The sequence below is a fragment of the Myxocyprinus asiaticus genome, chromosome 26, assembly GCF_019703515.2.
Source record: "Myxocyprinus asiaticus isolate MX2 ecotype Aquarium Trade chromosome 26, UBuf_Myxa_2, whole genome shotgun sequence".
Classification (NCBI taxonomy): Eukaryota; Metazoa; Chordata; class Actinopteri; order Cypriniformes; family Catostomidae; genus Myxocyprinus; species Myxocyprinus asiaticus.
This window is the reverse complement of record NC_059369.1, coordinates 42,987,501-43,014,247: the sequence shown is the minus strand read 5'-3', so window position 1 is coordinate 43,014,247 and position 26,747 is coordinate 42,987,501. Positions and strand designations below refer to the sequence as shown.

Below are 26,747 nucleotides of genomic sequence, written 5' to 3'. Positions count from 1 at the left end.
AAAACACATTTTATTTGGTTTGCATTTCTGGGTTGTCTTGGCTATGCATTTTATGTTGTTTCTAGTTTCGTACAAAGTTAAGCTTTGGGTCCACTAGGGGGTGAGTTTGGTTATGTTGCTCAATAAGTGTTTACATGCACAATTTTGTCTAATTCTGCTTAAATAGCTGACAATGTGTGTGATCATGTAAACACCTGAAACGTTTTGACTTTATCAGGGTAGTACGGTTTAAGAAAAAAATGATCGGCACATGTAGATTTTTGCTCATTACCCAAAATTTCATGTTGCATGTAAACACCTAAATTACCGGTGTTGAAATTAAAATGATGATTTAAAATCTCACGTGAACGCGTTTTTTAATAAGCTGATTTTTGGTAGATATCAGCGAATCGATGTGCAGGTAAACACGCTCATTGTAAAAGACTGGCCAGAATGATAGAAAAATAAAAAATAAAAATTGTCCTGACGGAGATGTGGCCTGGTGGATAATGCTGACTGTGTAGATGAATTAACAAACATGATTTAAGTCAATAATACATTTTATTTAAATACAAACTCCAGAGTAGATTTCAGTACAAAGAAAGCATGTCCATATGCAGTGTTACTTTGTACACTACATAGAAAGAACTTTTAAAGTTGGAATTTAAAGTTGAAAATGCCCCATTATTATTTAGAGCTATTCTGAAGAGGATCCTCGTCACCCATAAATTATGGGGGAAAAGTAATTAAATATCTTGTTCAAATCCATGAACATGCCTAGGAAAAGTTTTTGGGTAGATGGCACACACATAAGCAACTGGCAGGATACAGGGTTGTGTACACTGTAAAAAAACAATTTTTATTTATTTATTTATTTTTTTTAAAATAGAAAAATCATGAAAAAATGCTACAGTAAAAATACTGTTATTACCATTTACGGTAAAAAATATATATATATATATATATATATATATATATATAATTAAACAAGACAATTCATGTAATTTTACAGTAAAAAAATAAATAAATAAAGAAGGGAAAAGTGTGATTTACCTTTACATTTAATGGTGGAATTTATATTATGTTTAACAAGACAAAACATGCTTTTTTTTTTTTACAGTAAACTATTGTTGAAATTACGGTGAAAATAATTGGGCATTCTCAGAAGTCCCTTTGTGAACCAACACATTTGACCGAATTTTACTGAAAAATGTTTGTTTCCTATTTTTGGTATCGGTTATGTACATTGGATTGTTTTGTTACATTTTATGTTTAGTTAATGTTTATTGAATTACTTGGTAACAATTTACAATTAGATTCCATTTGTTAACATTATGTATCATGAACAATGAACAATATATATTTTTTACAGCATATATTAATCTTTGTTAATGTTAGTTCATAAAAATACAATCGTTCATTGTTAGTTCATGTTTGTTCATACTGCATTAACTAATGTTTCAAATGGAACCTTATTGTAAAGTGTTACTAATTACTTCAGTTTCACATGTGTTACCTTGATGGTGTTTTATGCATATTTATAGGCCATTGCTCTTGGAAGGGCCACTCTTGATACCTGCTGTTTTTCTATGGTGGTTAACAACAGTACATTTAAAAGTACAAAAGCAGGTTTTTGTAGTTCCAGTAGGCTGATATATTAACATTATATAATTAAATGACATATACGGTAGTGAACGGTAAAATATACAGGCACCAAAATGACTTCCCGTAATGAAACACGGTCACTAATTTTTAAGGTGAATGCCTGAAAAGAATGAAAATTGATTCCTTGTTTTGCCTACTTTTCACTATCCTGCAGATGGCTTATTTTATTCTCTCTTTCCATTTTAAGAAGGCTTGTTTGGTTTCCGACCTCAGTATTGGCTGCAATATGACTAATTCAGTATCGTTTTCAGCATCCATCACAATCCTCTTCCCTCAGTATTGTCTCTACAGTCATTGGTTTAATCTCCATTGCTGAGTTGATCATTTAAACGTTCAACCTGCATTTCTGCACTCTGATTGCTTGCATGTTTGTGCCAAGCTTGGTTGCAACAAGATAGTACAGTTCCTGATTAGTTGCATCTATGCTAGAAACAGATTCCTGGTTCTCTTCTGGGCTAATGTTATCTAAATTTGTTTTGACGTCCTCATTAACATAATATATGTTTGATCTTGCTAGATCTACAGTACATCTGGTATATTGTTCTCTTTCTCAACTGTAAGACATTTTGACCCATGTGAGCTGAGTCAAGTGTCTTGCTTAGTTGATGTACTTCTGTCAAGTCTTGGTGGGCAATGATGTTTCGGTTTGGTGTATCTGTGTCTTGGAATCTTATCTTCGATTGATGAACTCTCTCAGGTCTTGAATATGCCGATAGCATCTGACTTAAAGTTTGCCAAACATGTTACAGCTGCTATATTTGCCTCTTAAATCAGGTCTTTTGGGGTAACGGTATTTGGTTCTCTTTGTGTGGCATCTTCTAACGTTAAACTTTGTGTAACAGTATCATCCAAGTTTCTTTCTTGGTCTTCTCCAGGTACAACCATTTTAAGTGACTCAGGCAACTGGTGACTCATTTCTTCTGGATTGATATCAACAGTGCTGACTCTGTCATTTTTTTTTATCTCTATTGGATCAGGTTTATATATGTCAAAATCTGTGTTGAAGTGTGTTTTGAGCCTTTCTGACTCTGTGTTAAATACTGCTACGCTTGTATCCACTGTGATAACCGAATCAGCATTTGCCTTGACATTATCAGTGTTTACTTCCTTTAAATCCATACAGATTGAGGCTGTAGCCTCTGTGTTTTCGTGCACTGTGTACAGCACACTTACGCCCTCAACATCACATTCCCGAACCAGAATGAAATCTCGAAATTAAACCGTTTTACTTTTGGATCTGTCCAGTGGCTTTCCATTGGGCCGCAGGGCAGACGAATAGTTTCCGAGCACCATGTCGGATTTGTTCAGTAAGTTCACAGTGGATGGTGCTGGTTTTTCTATTCTGGTGTAGGTGCCTTATTTGCCATATAAAGGTGAGGTAGAGCAGTCATACCCGCTGAAAGCCTCGTTGCGATGGAACAGTTCCTCAATAAGGGGCACCGGTCTGCCATTTTTTACCTGCCAGAGAAAGACAACATTGTTGGTTCATATGTTGAGTTGAGGACTGTGATTTCACCCAAGCAAATAGGACATGGTTAGATTAGGGTTAGGGTTCTTGTTGATCCTGGTACAGCATTTCTGTTGACCAGTTTTAAATCCAAGTCCATTTTAAGGATTGGGAAAGTGGTAGGTTTATGGGTTGGTCTTCGGCATTTTCCCAATCCTGGTCCTGGAGACCCCACAACACTAAAAATGTTGAATTTCTCCATAATCTAACACACTCCATTCAACTCAGCTCATTAGTAGAGGCTCCATGACCTCAATTGGGTGTGTTATATAAGGGAGGTGTTGGGGGTAGTCCAGGACCAGGATTGGGGAAACACTGGTGTGGCATGGGGGGCGTGGTCATGTTTCGGTCTGCGGGAGAGCGGTAAGGCTCGCCACCTGGGTCATAATTATCTCTTAACACCTGTCTCTCATTATAGTGATGGTGGAGGGAGACCTGAAAAGGCACGCCAGAGCGTCAGAGGAGAGAGAGAGTGACCTCTTGTTAAAGCACGACGACCATTAATTGAGAGAGTTTCATTAATGAGAGAGTTTTCATTTATCTACAAGCTGTTTTAGGTTATCGACGGTTACCGTCGATTGTGTGTGACCTTGAACCTGCTTCGTTGCCTCCCGGAAATGCCGCCATGTAGTCCTCTGCCAGCTGGACGGCCTCATCCAGTGACGCCGGCGGTGGCACTGGACCCACTCGGACATGCCTCGAGGAAGTCTCGAGGAGATGAACTGCTCCAGTGCCACCAGATCGACGATTTCCACGGCGCCGCGGGTTCCCCCCACCAGCAACCATTTCCAGCAGGCGTCATGGAGCTGCTGTGCAAAAGCGGGTGGGCGGCCGTGCTTCCCGAAGCTCAGGGACCGGAATAGCTGCCGAATCTGCTCCGGGGTTCGACCAACCCGTTGCTGGATGGCCTTTCTCAGGTGGCTGTAATCAAGGAGGCTGGCGGCGGGAAGTTGCTCTGCCGCTAGCTGCGCCTCCCTGGAGTGTAAGGGCAACAGGAGGGCCGCCCACTGATCGGAAGGCCACCTCCATACCTCAGCTGTCTTCTCGAACAGGTTGAGCAAGGCCTCTGGATCATCATTTGGCCCTATTTTCATTAGGGCCACAGGTGGGCTAGGCTCCAGGGAGGTCGCAGCGCCAGCCCCCTCCCTGGCGATCAGGCCCTGGAGCACCTGCCGGTCCTCCTCTTGTGCCTGGAGCAGGACTTGGAAGCATTGTTCCTGCTCTAGGCATACCTCCATGAGGGCTTGATGCTGGTTCTGCTGTATGCTGGTGAGGGTCTTGAAGACTTCGCCCAGCGGTGAGGACTCCATAATGGCATTCTCCTCCAAAGCCGGGTTTTCAGCACCACTGTAAATAATCTCAGTTCGTGGGCAATGGGGGAGTCAGGAGACAACGATGCAGGTTCAAGGTCAGTCTTTTTAATTGTGTTTAAGCACACACAATCGATGGTAACCATCGATAACCTAAAACAGCTTGTAGATAAATGAAAACTCTCTCAATTAATGAAACTCGCTCAATTAATGAAACTCTCTCAATTAATGGTCGTCGTGCTTTCAGGTCATTCTCTCTCTCCTCTGACGCTCTGGCGTGCCTTTTCAGGTCTTCAGAGACAGCAGTGCGACAGAGAGAGAGTTACGGGCAGCTGCCCAACACCTGTGTGTGTGTGTCTTTTGGTTCAGTTTATAATTAAACTATTATTTATATTACCAAGGTAGTTCTCGCCTCCTCCTTTCCATTGAGAGTGTTACAGGTATATAGCAATTAAATTAAATTATTTAATTCTGAAATCAGAAGTTCTGACAGCAGAATTAGGTAATATCACCTGATGGCTAAATATGTAATTAGGGTTACAGTCCTTTACAATGGAAGTGAATGTGGCCAATCCGTAAATGTCAAAATACTCACCGTTTCAAAAGTATAGCCACAAGATGTAAACAATATGAGGGTTAACATGATTTTAGTGTGATGAAATCACTTACTAACCACAGCTGTGTAAAGTTATATCCAATTTTACAACTTGCCATGACAATGTAATGGCGTAAACATTGTAATCCAACAAAAACAACAATATAAACAAAAAATTTACAGCTGAAATAATACACAAGTTTTAACAGAATAATTAATGTAAGAGCTTTTATAAAATTATAAGCTTCACATTTCTGCCTTTAAACCCTCCAAAAATTGTCCCCATTGACTTCTATTGTAAGTGCCTCACTGTAACCTCCATTTTTGCTTCTTCTTCTTTTTTTTTTTTTTTTAGAAAAGGAGGGGCAAGTTTACATTTCTATTTTGCGGTAAGCAACATAATGCCACAAACGCTGTCTATTGAGCTTAACTTCTGAACCCAGAATATTCCTTTAAAGGGACTGTGCCAGAAGTCACTGTTTTCTGTTTTTCGAAATGTAAAGTTATCACTATATTTTGATTTCGGTAATATAATATAGCGTTTTGTAGTATTTTTAATATACATTTATGTTCAATTTAATGGTTTCACCCTATTTGTATAACTCTTATGAAAATGTTTTGACAATTTTGTGGGAACAAAGTTTTTTGGCATAAACCAAAAACATAACTGTAGTAACATAACAGTAGTTAATTTTGTGGTTACTATGGTTTAATAAAAATGATGTGGCTAAGCTATGGTTACTGTAGTAAAACAATGGTAAATTTGTATAAAAGTACCTCACTGTAACCCAGATTTTATATTTTATTTTTTTAAGAAAAGGAGGAACAAGTGAGTGGTGGTGGCATAGTGGGCTAAAGCACATAACTGGTAATCAGAAAGTTGCTGGTTCGATCCCCACAGCCACCACCATTGTGTCCTTGAGCAAGGCACTTAACTGCAGGTTGCTCCAGGGGGATTGTCCCTGTAATAAGTGCACTGTAAGTCGCTTTGGATAAAAGTGTCTGCCAAATGCATAAATGTAAATGTAAGTCAAAATGCTTGCCTTGTATTGAACCCGGAATTTTACTTCTGGCTGTGCAGGGCTTAAGTGAATCAGTGAATCATTTATGTGAACTAGTTTATGTTCATGAACTGTCTAAACGAACAGACTCACTGAAATTAATTGGAGTTTCCAATGCTAAATATACTGAGTGAATTGTGTATTTAACCGCTTCATTTACATGCACTGTCCAAAAAAACGATTTACTCAAATGAATTGTTTTTTACAATGCTACATGAGAGAGAGGACGGTCCAGGTGAACATGTTTAATTACCCCCTTGGCTCCATTGCTGCATTCGCAATACAATGTGACAAATGTAGCATCTTGAGAAAATGAAGCTTGTTACTGGAAAAGCTAATGTGAAAATATCTTAACTACTGGCACGCTACTCAGAAATGTAATTAAGTTAGTTGCGTCACTAGTTTTAGTTAGCTGGGGCCAGATTCAAAATGTAACGATAAATGTATGTATCTGTTAAACTTTTTTTAGCACCTCACTATCATTTTTTAAAGTAAATGATGGAGGTTTCTATGGACTTTAAAGATCACGGAGAGAGAGTGCTATATTCAGTTGACTAGTATGATTGGTCCCCATATTAAGAATTAATACATTTATATGGTTTGATAGCTGAAAATAAAAATAACATAAAAGACAGAACCATCAAAAACGTGTTGTGGCCTAAAATTACATTTCTACATAAACAGTCCATTTCAACGTATCTTTTGCAATAAGTGTTAAACCAGTGCCATTTTCATTTTGAAATTTGATGTTGACACTACTGCTGTGTGGTTGCATGGAATGCATGTGTTTTTTTAATGTTGTGATTTTGTTGAGTCACGTACATCTGTGAAGTCCTGATCCGTGGCCTCCAGTATAAGTAAATTGTCGGCTTAGGCCATGACGAGAGAGGCGGGGCTTGTGCTCTCACTGACAAAGCCGCGGTAAGTTGAATCATGGGCATCATGCTCTACTAGTTGAGCTACAGGAACCACAGGACAGTATTCAGTACGATTCAGTCAACAAACATTATGATTGCGAGCGTTGCATTGCTTTTATGCAGCACTTCTATAAATAAGAAGTTAATATAGAATAACTGACATTTCAGACACTATATGACTAGTTATTTTGTTAATTTTTGATCTACCAATGGAAATAGTTTCAGATTTTAGTAACAATTATACATTTGGATTAATAACTATAAATTCAGATTTATAACTAAATTCAGTATTTATGAATATATTCAGGATTTAAACTATAAATTCAGATTTATAACTACTGTATATTCAGAATTATAATTATATATTCAGATTAATTATAACTATATATTCAGATGAATAACTATATTTTCATGATTTATAACTATATATTCAGATGAATAACTATATTTTCATGATTTATAACTATATATTTAGAATTATAACTATTCAGATTTATACACTAAAACATTTTAAGTTGGTTAAACTGCTGCCTTAAAAACGTGAGTAAACTCAACTTGAAGATAGCCTTTGTTTCAACTCAAATAGTTAAGTTTTTACAAGTTGTTTAACTAATGATCATTTGTTGTTTCAACTTGATACTCTGAGTTAAAACAACTTACTATGTTACATTATCAATTCAAGAAAACTCACTTTATCTTGTCAAATAAACATACAATTCCTCACTTTTTCAACTCACACTTTCAAGTTAAGATAACTTAAACTATATTCATATCAATTGCCATTTTAAGATAAGAGCACTAATGTTTTTAAATAGTTTCTTATATTTATTTCTCATCTTGACTAATAACGGCAAGTTTGCCAGTTTCCTTATTTACACTGAATGACCTTACAACTTATCTGCTCAAAAATATAACATTTATTTTAACAAGAACAATGTTACACAAGCTTTTACATTGGCTTGGGAATTCATTGCTAGTAGGACAACAGTTTCTCATAAAGACTGGTTGTAAAAACATTCATTTCATCAAAATAATATCCAGATTTCTCCAATGTTTTACAGAACTGGTGCATTTGCAGAGCTCGGTCAATGTGCTGAAATTTTCACCACGCAACACTGTAAAAAATCCAACTTTTTTATGGGATTTGTCAGACAAGCTCAGTTTTAAAAGTTGATTGAACTATCTAATTTCGAAAAAGTGAGTTTACTTAAAACAATCAATTAAGTCAACTTTTATGCCATTTAAGTCAGAGCAACTTACATTTTTAAACAGTGAGCACATACAGTAACAAGTTTGGTGGTGAAAGTACATGCAGGCTTTTGAGCATGCTCAGTTTGATCACTGACCCTCCAAGTTTATTGAACTTAATGATCATTGATATTTTTGAGTTCGCTGAACTTATTTGTTATTAATATAAAATCCAACTTGAATTGTTAAGTTTGTAAAACTAGTTTGCACTGAAAACCCTAATAATTTCATTGCACTCATTTGATTGAGTAAACTCGTTCCCTCATTTCCATATGAGTAATGGGGTCTCCCAAAACTTGAGTATTTAGGTTCAATTAACTTGGTTTTCAAGTAGAGTGAACTTAACTATTTAAGTTGAGTTTACTACCTGCAAGTAGGTTTAACTCAGATTTGAATTTAAATATTGTTGTTTCTACTGTTGTACATTTTAATTGAATTGATTCAATTTTAGATCAAACAACAGCACAGCTCAAATAAATATGATAACTGATTCTAGGTCAGTTATTTAGTAATTCTTTACAGAAATGCATATATGCACTTCAGCTGCACATGCACAAAGAGAACTGAAGTGTGACCAGAGTCCAGCTTGACCAAAGAGACACAGATCACCCTAATGGTGACATTACACCAAACAACTATTTACAACAAAGCATAAATAATACAACAAAAGAGCTGAAACATCTATGAATTCTTAGTAACAATTATTTAAATTCCCCAATCTGTTCCCTCTGACCAAGGAAACATAATTCAAGCAGCAAGGGATTGTGGGTATTCCCTGTAGCCTCAATTTTGTATTCAGTAGTTTGAGTTATTAACACATCAAATCTAAAGTCTATGGATTTTTAAGAAAAATAAGTTCAATGAACTTAAATATTTGAGTTACGAGTCCAAAACTTGACATTTGAAGTAATACTTAATTAAGACAACTTGATTTTTTCAGTAATGACAACTTTAGGGTTTACAGTGTGCCTGAAGTTGAGTAAACTCAAAAATGCTTTGCAGCTGGTTGCCTTACTTTTAAGTTTACTCAACTTTTTATTTTTTACAGTGAAGAAAGTGGCAACGTTATTAAATTTTATCAACACAAATTAAAAAATACAATCTCACCTCCTCGCCGCCTTTGTGTTACTCAACAAAAATTCAGCTACTCCAGCTCTCTCAAAAAGGTGGTATCAGTATCACCCCTCCTCCTCCTCCTCCTCCTCCTCCATCCCCCTTTTTCAACTTATAACTTACAGACATGAGTTAAATGAACATTGAAAACCCAGACAAAACTCACAAGTGACAAGACAATGGATTACTTTTTGAAAACTTACAAACTTGAGTTCAATATCCAAAACTAGTCATGACAATTGGAGTTAAAGATACGAAATAAGTTAACATAACTTAATGGGGCTATCGTGTTTTACAGTGCAACTATATATTCACTACATTTAGATTTACAGTTATATATTCAGATGAATGACTATGTACTCATAATTTATAACTGTGTTTGGATTTACATTTATATATTCAAATTAAAAACGATATATACAGTATTTACAAATATTATTATTTACAACTATATTCAGAACTAAACAGATATTTCAGATTTACAACTGTATCTTTAGAACTGTATATTTATTTTCTGTTTGGCCTCCCATAATATGCATGTATATAAAATATGTATTAAATATAGGCTATATGTATATGACAAGAAAGAAAAAAAATACTCTTAAATTTCTTCAGAACCGCTTTGAAGAACGAATCTTACAGAAGTATTTTGAATTCATTTTGTATTCTCATTCACAGTGTTTCCCGGTTCGTTCTCTGTGAGGTTGGTGGGGGGTTGGCACATATACGGTTCCCGTGATTGGCTGAGAGGAGAGTGCATGGCTGGAATTGTGGGTAATGTTCATCCCCATCTGTCATGTTGATGGTGACTGTTAATGCTCATTTGTGTTCGTCTCTTGAAGCCAAATCAATTGGGTACATTCCTGTTATGCATTCGTTTTTTCACATGTTTTTTTCTCATTGCCAAATCAAAACAAATACAATATATAGTGTGCGTTACCACTTTGTAAATTACCATTCAGAGCTGAGTTTTGCTTTCGTAGTCCAGTGATTTGTTCAGTATCGCTCTGCCACTGCTGGGCAAGTCCATTCGAAAATAACTGGCATCAGGCTGGAAAACAATCATGTCCACACATGGTTGTTACCAGGCGCACAAAGACAGGAATTTCTGTCACCATAATAAAACTGAATCAATACCACAAGTTCTGAAAGATTAAAGAGAAATCAGAGACTGATGCATTACTAGCAGAAGGTTCAGCATGTGGGTTTTCATGAGATGTGTTTGTCCACATGCTTATGCTTCATCAATGATGTATGTGAGTGTGTCTCCATCAGCATCTGAGGCCTGGACTGTAAATGCAACAGAGTTTACCACTGTCAACTAAACACAGAAACAAATAGAGAAATGATCACCGAGTATACAAAGCTTTAAACACCCAATGAGATCAAATTGGTGGCATTGTCTGTTAGCTCTGATATCATCTTAATGCTAGTGTTCTCCTAAAAGCTGACAAAATGAAAGACTTTTAGCAGATATACACAGATATAATATACAGTCTTCCTCTTTCAGGAAAAAGTACAAATAATATTGATGACATCTGCTCTTGTCATATAATTAGCTCTCTAAAATGAGCTCTAAATAGTAAATACATTGTACCGCCAGTTAGCAATAGCGAGGGATGTGATCTAAACTAAAGGCTATTGGTATAATAAAAGAGAAAAGCACAAGCCCTTCAATATGTCCAACCCCAACTTCCTTTGTTATTTGGAAAGACATCAACACGAACCATCAAACCATTTCATGAGGCAGGGCAGTCTCATGACAAAGACGTCACTGTAGCGACTTTTTGCTTGCATCACGGAAACGTCTTTGTCATTGTGTTTTCACCTCTGTCACGGCGCGGAAATCTTCGGATTTATCATGTGTGTTTAACCACAATATGTTTTATTATACTTATAGATATATTAGTTTAGTTGCATTACTTTGTCATATTGATTATTTAGATGACCTAACCCAACCCTAAACCTAAACCTAACCATTTATAAACAATATAAAACAGGCAGGTAAATGTAGTCGCAGTAATTTTAGTTATACACTACAATCAGTCCTACCAGGATTTTGCGACACTTTTTCCTGATTACACAGCCCAAAATGACAGATTTTGCCACTGCTTTTCTCAAAAATTGTGATGGCCTTTATTTTTTTAATTTTTGCAATGAAAACTCACAAAAAGTCATAGTATACTTGTGTAATGTGTGCCAGTGCAGGTATATGTGCAATTACCTGTAATTATTTTAGTGCATTACAAGCAAAAAAATACAATAAATACACACACAAATACTGTACATTTAAGAGGTGAAACCCATGATTTGGCTTATATGAGTTAAACAGAAGACCATTAATTATTTTTATTTGAAACTTTTCTTCCTCAGACACTGCATGTAAACTTTGATACAGTAAAAATAGTAGAACCTACAATAAAACTGTAATTGTAGAACAAACATGAGGATTCAGTTTTAAGGTCTGCCACAATAATTACATTGCCTAATTGCAATCATTTGATTTAACTTGTTAAACTCTGATTAATTTTTTGGCTGCTGCCTGCAATATTTCACACTCAAATTTAAAAGCTCACCATTCACACATACTGTGGACTAAATGCAATAAATTGGTCTAATTTTTTCAGAAAACCCCCCAAATAAAAAATAAAAAAAGACTCAAATTAGTCATAAATAATATTGTATGTGTTCATACATTTATGATGAACAATTATTTTTTTTCATCTTTTTTTTTCTTTGTAAGCATGTAATTCTGCTTCTGTTCACTCTATCTCACTTTGAAGAGTCTTATTTAATTTCACTATGACTATATTTCATTTCATTTCAGCAAGCACTAGAAAAAAAGATTTTTTTTCTCTATCGTATTCCATCACAATATACAGATCTGAAATGTAGGTGGCGCTCCAACACATTTCAGCCCTCACAGATGTGCTCGTCCATAGACATTCAGTCTAATTTTCAGTTTATGCACCACCCTCATCGTTTCATTGAATATCTCGTCCTCTGAGTGGACTAGAAGCTCAATGTAGGTGTCATTAGAAAGCTGAGATCATCAACAGTCGAAAAATATTTTTACGATGATTTGTTTAGCATGCTTTTCCTGCTGGTTGGCATATATTGTTCTGCAACAGTGCATTATTTGAGCACTCCAAATGAACCGAGGCTGTCACCAACCCGCACTGTGAATTTAGACCATCTCCTGAAGAGCGCGTGCATTTTAAATGCTAGCTGTGATGTACGTGCACTGTTTAAACGTTTGTTGGTGAACGCAAAGTGTTTCAGTTTTATATGAACATTTGTGAAATAGTAAATGTTCTTGGTCATTGTGGGTTCATACATGCAAGGTTAATGAAACGCAGTGACACAGAGGAGGAGATGCTAACAAAGAGACTTTGTTTCTGTGGAGATGATAGAATGGCAGCTGTGCAGTTGGATATTTCTCGACTTCTTCAAGCTTTTTGAGCACTTGTTTTGCTGCTGTCAGTATGGAGAAAAGCGATCGGATTACCTCAGGTTCACAGTTTGTGCAATTATAAAACAAATTGCAAGCTACCGCAAATTATGTGGTTGGATTTACATTAATTCTTGCAACCGCAAGATTGCAAAATCCTGGAGGGACTGTATAATATAGAGAAACAGAGATCAGCACCTAACTCCACCCCTTCGCCTAAACCTAACCAGTTTGGATTAGTTTTCCAAAAAAAAGCACTATAAAAGCAATCCAAATGACTCAATTTTATCACACAGAAAATACTTTAACTTCATACTATGTTTTTATTTTCATTTTAACAATTATTAAATGTCATTAGTATAATTATTAATATGTAAATTATTGCCCTACCTCTTCTGAAGCGGCGTATAAACGGTGTTGTCAGGTGGCACCTGTTACTTTTCTCAGCGCTGTTCAGGATGCACCAATCGCAGTCGTTTGTAAGATTTTTTACAAATTATTTTCTTGAGATTACCCAGGTGGATTTCCATTGGTATTTTACGTCTAATTGAAATTAGTAGATTTAAACAAGCATGCTTTTTGTGTACCAAATGTTTCCTGTAAAAAATTCAAAAATGTCCTGAGTCTTGCATTTAGCCCAGGAGAATTCTGCATTTTAGACCGGTGTCCTGAAAATATATGCTACCTATCAGGTTGTGCTACCAATGCTGTATTCGCATAGCTTTAGGGTTGGGTTTAGGGTTTGGGGTAGGGTTAGAGCTTAGTACAGCCTCCCACCATATCGCACTATCTGATACTTATGCTGGTAGCACATCCTGATAGGTATTATCTGCCTGACAAGATGTGCTACCTATGTTTTTAACACATTTCATGCTGTTGTAGTACATACCGACAAGTCCTCCCGTGCCTCCCGAACAAGTGCAACCCATGTTTTAACTTTACATTTCACTGTTTTGACTGCTGGTAGCACATCCTGAGCAGGTAGCACAGATGGTCAGAACACTGGTAAGTGCCCTCTTGAGGAAGATACCTTAAAATTTGAATGATTGTGTCAGAGGTGCAGGATTTTAAGATGCTGGTATAACTCCTAATAAATGTTTTGTTTTGCAAATTGGAGAAGAGCATCGGGAATAGAAAGTAATGTTTTGGCAATAAAATAAGTGATGATGATAAAGTCATTAATTGCAGGCTAAGCCTAAAACCTGCTTTGTACAGGATGCCTACTTTTTCAGATAAAAATGCAAGTACATATAAATAAGCAATATGAGAAAAGATTATGTGGGAGGGAGGGGAGTTGGAAAGCAGAAAGTGGGGGACAATGTCAATGCTCTATTCTCCTCATAATTGTATTTATTTTGTGATGTCATTTTGCACATCCCTGCTGGAAAATCCATCTTAAGCTTGTAGCTGTGTTTTAGAACTTAGTAGCTGGTCCAAGTTGGTCATGAGCCAGCTACCATCAACCAAAAACCAGCTTGACCACATTGAGCTGGTATGACAAGCTGGTAGCTGGTCTAAGCTGGTCTCCCAGCTTGGACCAGCTAGAAACCAGCTACCATGTTCCAAATCACAGCTACCAGCTTAAGATGGATTTTTCAGCAGGGATGTAAATTGTTAATTTACCCTTTGTTTAGATTACAGAATGTCACTATGTCCAAAAAAAAAAAAAAGCTAATTTTTAATATGGTGGGCCAGATAAATAAGAAATGAAACTTGTTATATGAGGTAATAATGTTATTTTGCCTATATTACCAGACTGACTTAATACCAACATTTTGAATATTAATATTATTATTCAAAAATAATATTCTACAATCACTATTTCTTTCTGTTTAAAAGTTAAGCAATTAGCCAAAATACTGAGTGCACCTTTAAATGTAGATGAATGGACTGGAAATGTGTTCATGCTTTAGAAGTTCTGCATTGCAGTGACATGACCTGGAAATGTTTGAGCCAAGTCAGGCTGTTATTAAATAGCCATGCTCTTATTTAAGACCTATAAATCTCCTGAAGAAGTGCACTGCAGTGGCAGAAAGATAAACCTTCTAACATGCAAATAAACACTCTTATTTAAACAGCCACATGCATCCAAGATGCATTAAATAATCAGCTTTCACGCCGATAAATATATACTAAAACACAAATACGCACGTTAAATTTCTATGTGGTCATGCACAAAAAATACTGATGTTTGCACATTTATTGACAATTAAGATAAAGAGTAGCAGTCCCTTAGATACACATTTGATCAAATAATTGTAATATGGTAGTTATTATTTTTAAAATAACAATTTATTTTTACATTGTGTCATCATCACTGATGTGTTGCCAGTGATGTGTGTGTGTGTGTGTGTGTGTGTGTGTGTGCGTGCGTGTGTATGAGTGTGTATAAGTGTTTGTGTGTGTGTGAGTGAGTGTGAGTGTGTATGTTATGTATGCATGTTATGTATGCTGATGATCTGGTAATTGCTGCTCACTCAGAGGAGGAGTTGGGGGTGCTGCTGCTGAACCTGGAGCTTGCCACTAAGAGGTGGGGCCTTACCATCAGTCCCACCAAAACTAAGCACCTGCCTGGGTATTTTGTACCATCGGACACTCCAACCCCCCCCACCTCCCAAGTGGTGATAGAGCAGTTGTGGAGAGTTTCCCATACCTGGGCAGTGTGCTCATGACCAGCTCCGGTATAGCAGCGGAGGTCTCACTCCGAATCAGTCGAGCAGCATTATCTTTTCATCGGTTGAGTAACGCTGTGTGGAAGCTACCTGGTCTGTCGCTCCACATGAAGCTTCAGGTCTTCTCGGCCATGGTCATTCCCTCCCTTCTCTACACTTGTGAAACTTGGACCCCGTTAATGGAACATCTTCACCGGTTAGAAACATTAAGGCTGATCTGCCTATAATCCATCCTGGGTTTAACCAGGCTGGATTGTGTGAGGAGCTCACAAATCCTTGAAAGATCTGGACAAAGTCCCATCGGTGAGCTCCTCCGGCAGGCAAGGCTGTGTTGGCTGGGCCATGTAGCCCGCATGCCCAGCCACCGCATGCCTAAACAGCTTTTGTTCAGCCGGATTGAGGGGGCTAAACGGGCACAGCACGGGTTAGAGAGGAGATGGAGTGATGTGGTACAGGAGGATCTGGAGCTGAGTGGACTTGCCGCTGACTGGTACCAGCGGAGTCAAGATTGGCCTCTGTGGAGGAGGCTCGTGAAGGACGCTACTGGGCAGTTGGAGGCAGTCGCCCTCCAACAACAATGGAGGGCGGAGGAGCGACGCTCACAACAACAAGCGGAGCGTCGGGTAGCTAAAGCACAGCAAGTTGGCACAGTAGGGGGCACAGGTGGTCCATCAGCCAGTCGTCTCAGTCAGTCAACCTGTGGCATCTGGGTCTGCCCCGTGAGCTCCTGTCAGCGGGCTTTCGACACTTCACGTGGCCTCAAGGTGCACATAGCCTGGCACATGCGTCATGGTAACGTCACTGCCACTTAGTGGCAAATGGCGGTTGTTGTTGTTGTTGTGTGTGTGTGTGTGTGTGTGTGTGTGTGTGTGTTTGTGTGACTTGCCTATAAGCTTCTCGGTGCATGTCTGTGTCTGGGGCAATCAGAGAGCATTCTGGGGATTAATGTTAAAACTCACTGGATCTGAGCCAAGTCGAGCAGGCCAGCGGGTGAGTCAGCAGTTTAACAAGTGAAATATCACATCTTAGGTCTAACCACTAGGATCGCTTCATTCCTTTGTGTTGATAAATGAAATAACAGTATTCTATGGCAATAATATTCTTTTAGAAGTAGGGGTAGTTGTCACACTTTGTAGATTTCTTTTTGAAAGTCAAGTTCGGTATAGACACATACCTTGATGTCTTGCCTACAAAAGCACTATGAAACATTTCACAGTTTATTGCTTAGGATGTAGATATGGTTAATTTAAGGTATTGATCCATATGCTGCTGGGGCATGTTGTCACAGTAAATGGAGTAATTTGTCAAAATAGAAACCTGCTGATTGTTGAATGCTTTTTATAACAAATTTCCATAAAAAATTATAAAATATGTTTAAGTTTTATTCATTGATTTTGTTGAAGATAACTTTTTTCAGTTTGATGGAAATTTGTTATACAGTTGAAATGTATAATTCTTAAAAATAGACTGAAATTGTTTCTGAATGTATGGAAAAACCATTTAAAATTTTAAAAGCCGTCTTCCACAATATATTAAAATGTATTATTAGCTATTTAATGGCCTTTCATTACAATGTAAACAGTAAAACAATTACAAAACAGCAAAAAGGGAACAATGAAAAAAAAAAAAACAGATCAAGATATTACTACTCAGCAAAGATGGAATAAAGTGAATAATTTCATTTATATGGGACTGCCATTGCTTTTGGACATGCACTATGGTTAACTACCTTGGAGTACCATACAATGCATATTGTATAATTGAACATGTTGTATTACAGTGTACCATCACTGTATCATGGTACCACCACACTGCTTTCCGATAAGTGTAGAAATGTCATGATTTCATGTTTTTTTTATTAATGTAACAACAACAACAACAACAACAGTAATAATATTAATAATAGTCATACAATTATGATATAACCATATCAATTATCAGTATTATAAATCATAATAATGCATGTAATATCAATAATAATAATGCAATGTAGGCATATTATTATTATTATTATTATTATTATTATTATTATATGACCATATAAATGATCAGTATTATAAATCATAATAATGCATGTAATATCAATAATAATAATACAATTTAGGCATATTATTATTATTATTATTATTATTATTATTATTATTATTATATGACCATATAAATGATCAGTATTATAAATCATAATAATGCATGTAATATCAATAATAATAATGCAATGTAGGCATATTATTATTATTATTATTATTATTATTATTATTATATGACCATATAAATGATCAATATTATAAATCATAATAATGCATGTAATATCAATAATAATAATACAATTTAGGCATATTATTATTATTATTATTATTATTATTATTATTATATGACCATATAAATGATCAGTATTATAAATCATAATAATGCATGTAATATCAATAATAATAATACAATTTAGGCATATTATTATTATTATTATTATTATTATTATTATTATATGACCATATAAATGATCAATATTATAAATCATAATAATGCATGTAATATCAATAATAATAATACAATTTAGGCATATTATTATTATTATTATTATTATTATTATATGACCATATAAATGATCAGTATTATAAATCATAATAATGCATGTAATATCAATAATAATAATACAATGTAGGCATATTATTATTATTATTATTATTATTATTATTATTATATGACCATATAAATGATCAATATTATAAATCATAATAATGCATGTAATATCAATAATAATAATACAATTTAGGCATATTATTATTATTATTATTATTATTATTATTATATGACCATATAAATGATCAATATTATAAATCATAATAATGCATGTAATATCAATAATAATAATACAATGTAGGCATATTATTATTATTATTATTATTATTATTATTATTATTATTATAATATGACCATATAAATGATCAGGATTATAAATCATAATAATGCATGTAATATCAATAATAATAATACAATGTAGGCATATTATTATTATTATTATTATTATTATTATTATTATATGACCATATAAATGATCAATATTATAAATCATAATAATGCATGTAATATCAATAATAATAATACAATGTAGGCATATTATTATTATTATTATTATTATTATTATTATTATTATATGACCATATAAATGATCAGGATTATAAATCATAATAATGCATGTAATATCAATAATAATAATACAATGTAGGCATATTATTATTATTATTATTATTATTATTATTATTATTATTATATGACCATATAAATGATCAGGATTATAAATCATAATAATGCATGTAATATCAATAATAATAATACAATGTAGGCATATTATTATTATTATTATTATTATTATTATTATTATTATATGACCATATAAATGATCAATATTATAAATCATAATAATGCATGTAATATCAATAATAATAATACAATGTAGGCATATTATTATTATTATTATTATTATTATTATTATATGACCATATAAATGATCAAGATTATAAATCATAATAATGCATGTAATATCAATAATAATAATACAGTGTAGGCATATCATTATTATTATTATTATTATTATTATTATTATTATATGACCATATAAATGATCAGGATTATAAATCATAATAATGCATGTAATATCAATAATAATAATACAATTTAGGCATATTATTATTATTATTATTATTATTATTATTATATGACCATATAAATGATCAGGATTATAAATCATAATAATGCATGTAATATCAATAATAATAATACAATGTAGGCATATTATTATTATTATTATTATTATTATTATTATTATTATATGACCATATAAATGATCAAGATTATAAATCATAATAATGCATGTAATATCAATAATAATAATACAGTGTAGGCATATTATTATTATTATTATTATTATTATTATTATTATATGACCATATAAATGATCAGGATTATAAATCATAATAATGCATGTAATATCAATAATAATAATACAATGTAGGCATATTATTATTATTATTATTATTATTATTATTATTATTATTATATGACCATATAAATGATCAGGATTATAAATCATAATAATGCATGTAATATCAATAATAATAATACAATGTAGGCATATTATTATTATTATTATTATTATTATTATTATTATTATATGACCATATAAATGATCAATATTATAAATCATAATAATGCATGTAATATCAATAATAATAATACAATGTAGGCATATTATTATTATTATTATTATTATTATTATTATTATATGACCATATAAATGATCAAGATTATAAATCATAATAATGCATGTAATATCAATAATAATAATACAGTGTAGGCATATCATTATTATTATTATTATTATTATTATTATTATTATATGACCATATAAATGATCAGGATTATAAATCATAATAATGCATGTAATATCAATAATAATAATACAATGTAGGCATATTATTATTATTATTATTATTATTATTATTATTATATGACCATATAAATGATCAAGATTATAAATCATAATAATGCATGTAATATCAATAATAATAATACAGTGTAGGCATATCATTATTATTATTATTATTATTATTATTATTATTATTATATGACCATATAAATGATCAATATTATAAATCATAATAATGCATGTAATATCAATAATAATAATACAATTTAGGCATCATATTATTATTATTATTATTATTATTATTATTATTATATGACCATATAAATGATCAGTATTATAAATCATAATAATGCATGTAATATCAATAATAATAATAAAATGTAGGCATATTATTATTATTATTATTATGTGACCATATACATTATATACCATATACATGTACTAAAAATAAGAACAACAACAATAATAATAATGCAACTTATTATGACTATTATTATTACTATTATAGAATATACTGTATATTATAAAAAGTCATCATAATAAACATAATTATAACTATTTTAATCATAAAACAACAACAGCAACAATAATAATAATATAACAGCATTTTTTAAATGGCATATTACTGCAAGTTATTTAAGTGTGCTGCCAAAGTGTGCATTATTTGTTAATGAAATGTGTGTATTTCCACTCGACCAGTCCGGAAATCCGGAAATCAAGTCTTTCAGTCTGAAGTGTTTCTCCATTGGCTCCAGAGGAGGATCTTCAGGATTCGAGGAGCAGAGGAACACAAACACCAGTTGGTCTCTCCTGCAGTCTCTAGCGCTCATTTAACATTCACACGCTTTTATTTCGTGTTCGGAGAGGGAAAAAAAGCGCAACTTTTGCTTTGTTTGGAGAAGAAAGAGACAAGAAAACAGCTCCCCAGCCGCAGGCGCGAAGTCCAGATGTTTCATGTTAGAGAGTCGCTGTCAGACACGAAGAGCAAGAGGTTCACACAGTCCTTCTGCTGCTGAGATCTGCTGACACAAATATTTACTTTTTATTGCATTTTAATATTTATTATTATTTTATTTTTTGCGATAGAGTTGGTTTGTTTTTTCTCTGAATGATGAAAAGAGTATTTCTTTAGGATTTTCCCGAAAGCTTTGAGGAAGAACTGAACCAGAGATCAAAGAATGGAGCATCGGCTTTTAATTGGAAAGCTTGTCTTGTTGAGTTTCTTTGTGTTCTGGAATGTTTGTGCATTTGTTCACACTCATCAGGACGCGAGACTTCAGCACAGCGGTGAGAACGGTGAGAGCAGCTGTCAATCAAACACATGATACATTGTTTCATTGATCCGCTGTTACATTGTGTCATCATCACTGATGAGCTGCCAGTGATGTGTGTGTGTGTGTGTGTTTTATACAGTTAACATGGCATATTCAGTGTTACATGCTATACTTCATTTTTATGATCTTCATTTTAATATTAATTGAGAAACTATAAGCAATATTTGTACGTTTAAAAAATAATTTCTCACCGCAAGGCTTTTTAAGGTTCAATGACGGGTCGCTCATTTATTTTTATTTTTATTTTTATTTTTAAATGTTTTGTCTTGATCTATTAAGTTACTCAAATATACATTAACAATACAATTCACACAAAACAATTACTTGAATTACACCTCTGCTGTGATGAACATGTTTTCAGTTTCTGAGTTCAAAGATATTTTGATATTGAACTCTAAGTCTTAAAGTCAAAAATGTCAAAGTGGTGTAAAAAAAAAAAATCTAATTAAAAGCGGAAATTCTTGAAAAAAATGTTGGCATAAGCAGTGGTATAATATTGTAATACTGTATTATCTTATAATGTTATCCTTAAATTACTGTAGCAGTGAAACAATGTATTATTATTATTATTATTATTATTATTATTATTATTATTATTATTTGAAAAACCAGATAGACATTCTGTTGTCATGTGACAAAAAAGAAACAAAACAAGAGAAGACCTTTTTAGAACATCATGACTGGACAGACAGACAGACAGACAGACAGACAGTTAGATAGATAGATAGATAGATAGATAGATAGATAGACAGACAGACAGACAGATTGATCGATAGATAGACAGACAGACAGATAGATAGATTGATCGATAGATATATAGATAGATATACAGACAGACAGACAGATGTTAGACAGACAGACTGACAGACAGATAGATAGACAGACAGACAGATGATAGATAGATAGATAGATAGACAGACAGACAGACAGACAGATAGATAGACAGACAGACAGATGATAGATAGATAGATAGATAGACAGACAGACAGACAGACAGGTGACAGACAGACAGACAGACAGATAGATAGACAGACAGACAGATGATAGATAGATAGATAGATAGACAGACAGACAGACAGACAGATAGATAGATAGATAGACAGTCAGACAGACAGACAGATGTTAGATAGATAGATAGATAGATAGATAGATAACAGACAGACAGACAGACAGATAGATAGATAGATAGATAGACAGTCAGACAGACAGACAGATAGATAGATAGATAGACAGTCAGACAGACAGACAGATGTTAGATAGATAGATAGATAGACAGTCAGACAGACAGACAGATGTTAGATAGATAGATAGATAGATAGATAGACAGTCAGACAGACAGACAGATGTTAGATAGATAGATAGATAGACAGTCAGACAGACAGACAGATGTTAGATAGATAGATAGATAGATAGATAGATAGACGGATGGATGGATGTTATATATATATATATATATATATATATATATATATTGACATTTTTATGACAAGGCACATTTTGTTCAGATCAAAAGGAGTAACCCTAAGAAATATCTTGATATTCTCTACTCAAAAATGTATTATATTTCATAAAAAATGTGACTGAAAACTTTTTTTAAAATTAAAAAGATTTGTACACTCATACGTATTAAAGATGCACGGAAAGTATTTTAATACCTTTTACTTGATGGTTACACCACTTGATGTGGGGACAATTGTGTACCATTAGTAAAATGAATGAACCCAAACACTCATGCACAGATGTCTCTCTTCCTATCTGTTGACTGTTATCAGTCTCATAGTTTGTCTCGATCTGATGGTTTTTGGTTTCTGCCCAGTACAGGTAAGTTTCTGCTTGCCTTCTGGTTTTTTATACTTTCAAAGGACCTCCACCACTTTGAAACCTTTGTCTCTTTGTCTTTATCTGCCCTTTTAAGTTGCTGTCTCTTATCTTTTCTGTTTGATTCCACACTGAAATACCTGAGATATACATTGAGTATATTGGTGTGTGTAGAGTTGATTTTGTCCTCAGGGAGGTTAGTAAGTGTAAAGCAGAAGATCTGGCGAGAAAAGGAAGTCATTAAGAGCATTTTGCTCACTCACCATAACTGCTCTACAGGGTTTTTTCCTCGCACCTAACTTTATTACATGCTTATAAACTGTCAAGGAGTCTGAGATTTGTGCTGTGACCAGTTGATTTGTATGATAGCAGATACATTGACTTAGTGATTTCAGTGGAAGAGATATTAGATATTCATCACATTGTAGCTGCATATTCCAAAATTATGTAATTGTGCTGGATTGTGACAACAAAGGCACTCTTGAACAACCGGATCATAAGAAACATTTGTGCAGGAATCAGACTACACTAGTCGTGCTGTGTTTCGCGCTGTAGATTTTAAGGAACCGGCTCATAAGAGTCATGTGTTTGGGAATCAGACTACACTGGTTGCACTGTATGTTTAGTACCGTAGATTCAAATGAACCGGCTCATAAGAGTCATGTGTTTGGGAATCAGACTACACTGGTAGCGCTGCATATTTAGTACCGTAGATTCAAATGAACCGGCTCATAAGAGTCATGTGTTTGGGAATCAGACTACACTGGTAGCGCTGTATGTTTAGTACCGTAGATTCAAATGAACCGGCTCATAAGAGTCATGTGTTTGGGAATCAGACTACACTGGCTGCGCAGTATGTTTCGCACCGTAGATTCAAATGCACCGGCTCATAAGAGTCATATGTTTGGGAATCAGACTACACTGGTTGCCGAAGATTCAAATGAATGGGTTCATAAGAGTTATGCGTTTGGGAATCAGACTACACTGGTTTAGTATGTTTAGTACCGAAGATTCAAATGAACGGGTTCATAAGAGTCATGTGTTTGGGAATCAGACTACAATGTGTGTTTCGCACTGTAGATTCAAAAGAACCGGCTCATAAGAGTCAATTTATTTGGGAATCAAACTAAACTGGCTGCGCAGTATGTTTCGCACCGTAGATTCAAATGAACGGGTTCATAAGAGTCATGTGTTTGGGAATCAGACTACACTGGCTGCGCAGTATGTTTCGCACCGTAGATTCAAATGAACCGGCTCATAAGAGTCATGTGTTTGGGAATCAGACTACACTGGCTGCGCAGTATGTTTCGCACCGTAGATTCAAATGCACCGGCTCATAAGAGTCATGTGTTTGGGAATCAGACTACACTGGTTGCCGAAGATTCAAATGAATGGGTTCATAAGAGTTATGCGTTTGGGAATCAGACTACACTGGTTTAGTATGTTTAGTACCGAAGATTCAAATGAACGGGTTCATAAGAGTTATGTGTTTGGGAATCAGACTACACTGTGAGTTTCATGCTGTAGATTCGAGTGAACCTGTTTATAAGAGTAATTTATTTGTGAATCGGACAACACCGGTCGCACTGTATTTTTCACGCTGTAGATTCAAAAGAACTGGCTCATAAGAGTCAGTTTATTCAGGAGTCAGACTACACTGGTTGCGCTGTATGATTCGTGCTGTAGATTCAAATGAACCTGTTTATAAGAGTCATTTGTTTGTGAATCGGACAACACCAGTCACACTGTATTTTTTGTGCTGTAGATTCAAAAGAACTGGCTCATAAGAGTCATTTCTCGGGAATCAGACTACACTGCTTGCGCAGTATGTTTCACACTGTAGATTCAAATATATGGGTTCATAAGAGTCATGTTTTCGGGAATCGGACTACAATGTGTTGCACTTTATGTTTTGTGCTATAGATTAAAATGAACTGGCTCATAGGAGTCATTTGTTCAGGAATCGGGCTACACTGCTCCCGCTGTGTGCTTCGCACTGTAGATTCAAAAGAACCGGCTGATATTTATTCGGGAATCGGGCTACACTGTTCACACCTTATGTTTGGTGCTGTAGATTCAATTGAACCTGTTCAATAGTGTATTTGTTCGGGAATCAGACTACACTTCGGTTAACGGAATCGAAAGTCATGAAAATCATTAAGATTGATTGCTGAATGATCACAGTTCCCTACCCTACCCTTAACTCGATCATCTCAGATACGATAGATACCTCAAATTGTGTGGCTTGTTTGAGGAGAGATATACTATTTCTCTTTTCTAAGCAATCAGACTTACAATTACCAGCTGGCAGACAATAAAACTAAAAAAATAATAATAATAATAATAATTCCACAGACTTACACTGGAGGGACCCAAACTAGGGACCTAGGAGACTTTGGGGTAGATTTTTGAATTGGCAAAGTAAGCAACCAGCAATGCTGAAGAGGCTCTGAACACCTTATAGCAACGCCCTGGCAACCACCTTTACCACTGTTGTGTCATGTCATAATATTAATGATGTCCTAACTGATGTCATTCTCCTCTCCTCAGTAATCAACCTCTTGGAGGCTCTTAAAGTCACTCGGTCTCGTCGAGGGGTTTCCAGCGTCAAAGGTCGTGACCCAGAAACACCAGCCTGGCGGTTCCGGTCCAGCGCGTCTCATCTCACACTTCCACAGGATATATCGCAGCACCTCCTATCCACCTCACAGGGTGTGCTGGGTTTGCACCTGGTGGGCCGCCAGGCCAAGGCTTTGGAGGCCACCCTGATCTCCTTCACCTCTCCATCTGACCCGCAACAGGACCGACGCCCCCTGCTGGAGCTCACCTCTAACACCCGTGCCGACTGGCTGCAGCTGGAGTTCAGGCCAGCGAAAGGCCTACGACCACAGGTGGTGAAGTTTCCAGGTGGAAGTCCGTTCACAGGTGGTGGTTGGGTGAGAATGGCTCTGAGTGTGGAACCCAGGCAGGTGCTGCTGTTTGTGGAATGCCAGGAGGCCGTGGTGCTCAAGCTGAAAGAAGGAGGTTCAATTCTTACTCTGGATTTCCCACGTGATCTGCAGGTTACGTTCTCCAGTACTGCAGGAAATAAAGACAGCAAGTTCATTGTGAGTTTATAAATACAAACACACACTCATACATCCAAACATATCTAAGTGGCAATTAGTGTTAAGGTACTTTGAAACTGTAAATGTTTCCCCTGATGTGAATTTTCGCCTGTATTCCACGGTTACCCCCCTTCACATTCAAGCCATGCCAGAGCTCAATGAGATCGCAGTGAGCTCAAGGGAGGCCAGAGAAGTGAAACTCATCCCTCTGAAACTTTATCCACTAGTGTTGCTGTTTGACAGAGTTACATTAGAAACATGACTGCTCTCTAGTCACAAACAATAGACACAACAATCTAATTTTTGAGGAGGCATTGCCTCCCTTAGAGAAAACACCACTGATTCACATGAACCGTCCGAAAGAACCGACTCACTTCAATGAATCAGAGTTCCCACCGTTAGATATAAGGTATTTGTTCATTTGAATTGGTTCATTTACATGAACTGTCTGAAAGAACCAATTCAGTGATTTGGTATTCCCAGCCAGGGACTGAGTTAACGAAAAATTCTCAGTCATTAACTGATTTTTCGAAACATTGATGGATAA

The 26,747-nt window shown here is 35.1% G+C and overlaps 1 protein-coding gene across 5 annotated transcripts in view; it reads left to right on the top strand.

Moving 5' to 3' along the window:
* Positions 1–20,693: 20,693 nt before the first annotated feature.
* Positions 20,694–26,747, top strand: part of LOC127416658 (kielin/chordin-like protein) — a 77,929-nt gene continuing 71,875 nt past the window's right edge. For 4 of the 5 annotated variants that reach the window (XM_051656109.1, XM_051656108.1, XM_051656107.1 and 1 more), the window contains exons 1-2: positions 20,694–21,237; positions 25,644–26,200. In XM_051656109.1, coding sequence (XP_051512069.1) covers positions 21,120–21,237; positions 25,644–26,200 — 675 coding nt within the window. In that variant the 5' untranslated portion in view covers positions 20,694–21,119. The remainder of the gene's footprint in view (positions 21,238–25,643; positions 26,201–26,747) is intronic. The other variant, XM_051656106.1, reaches the window with a different exon arrangement.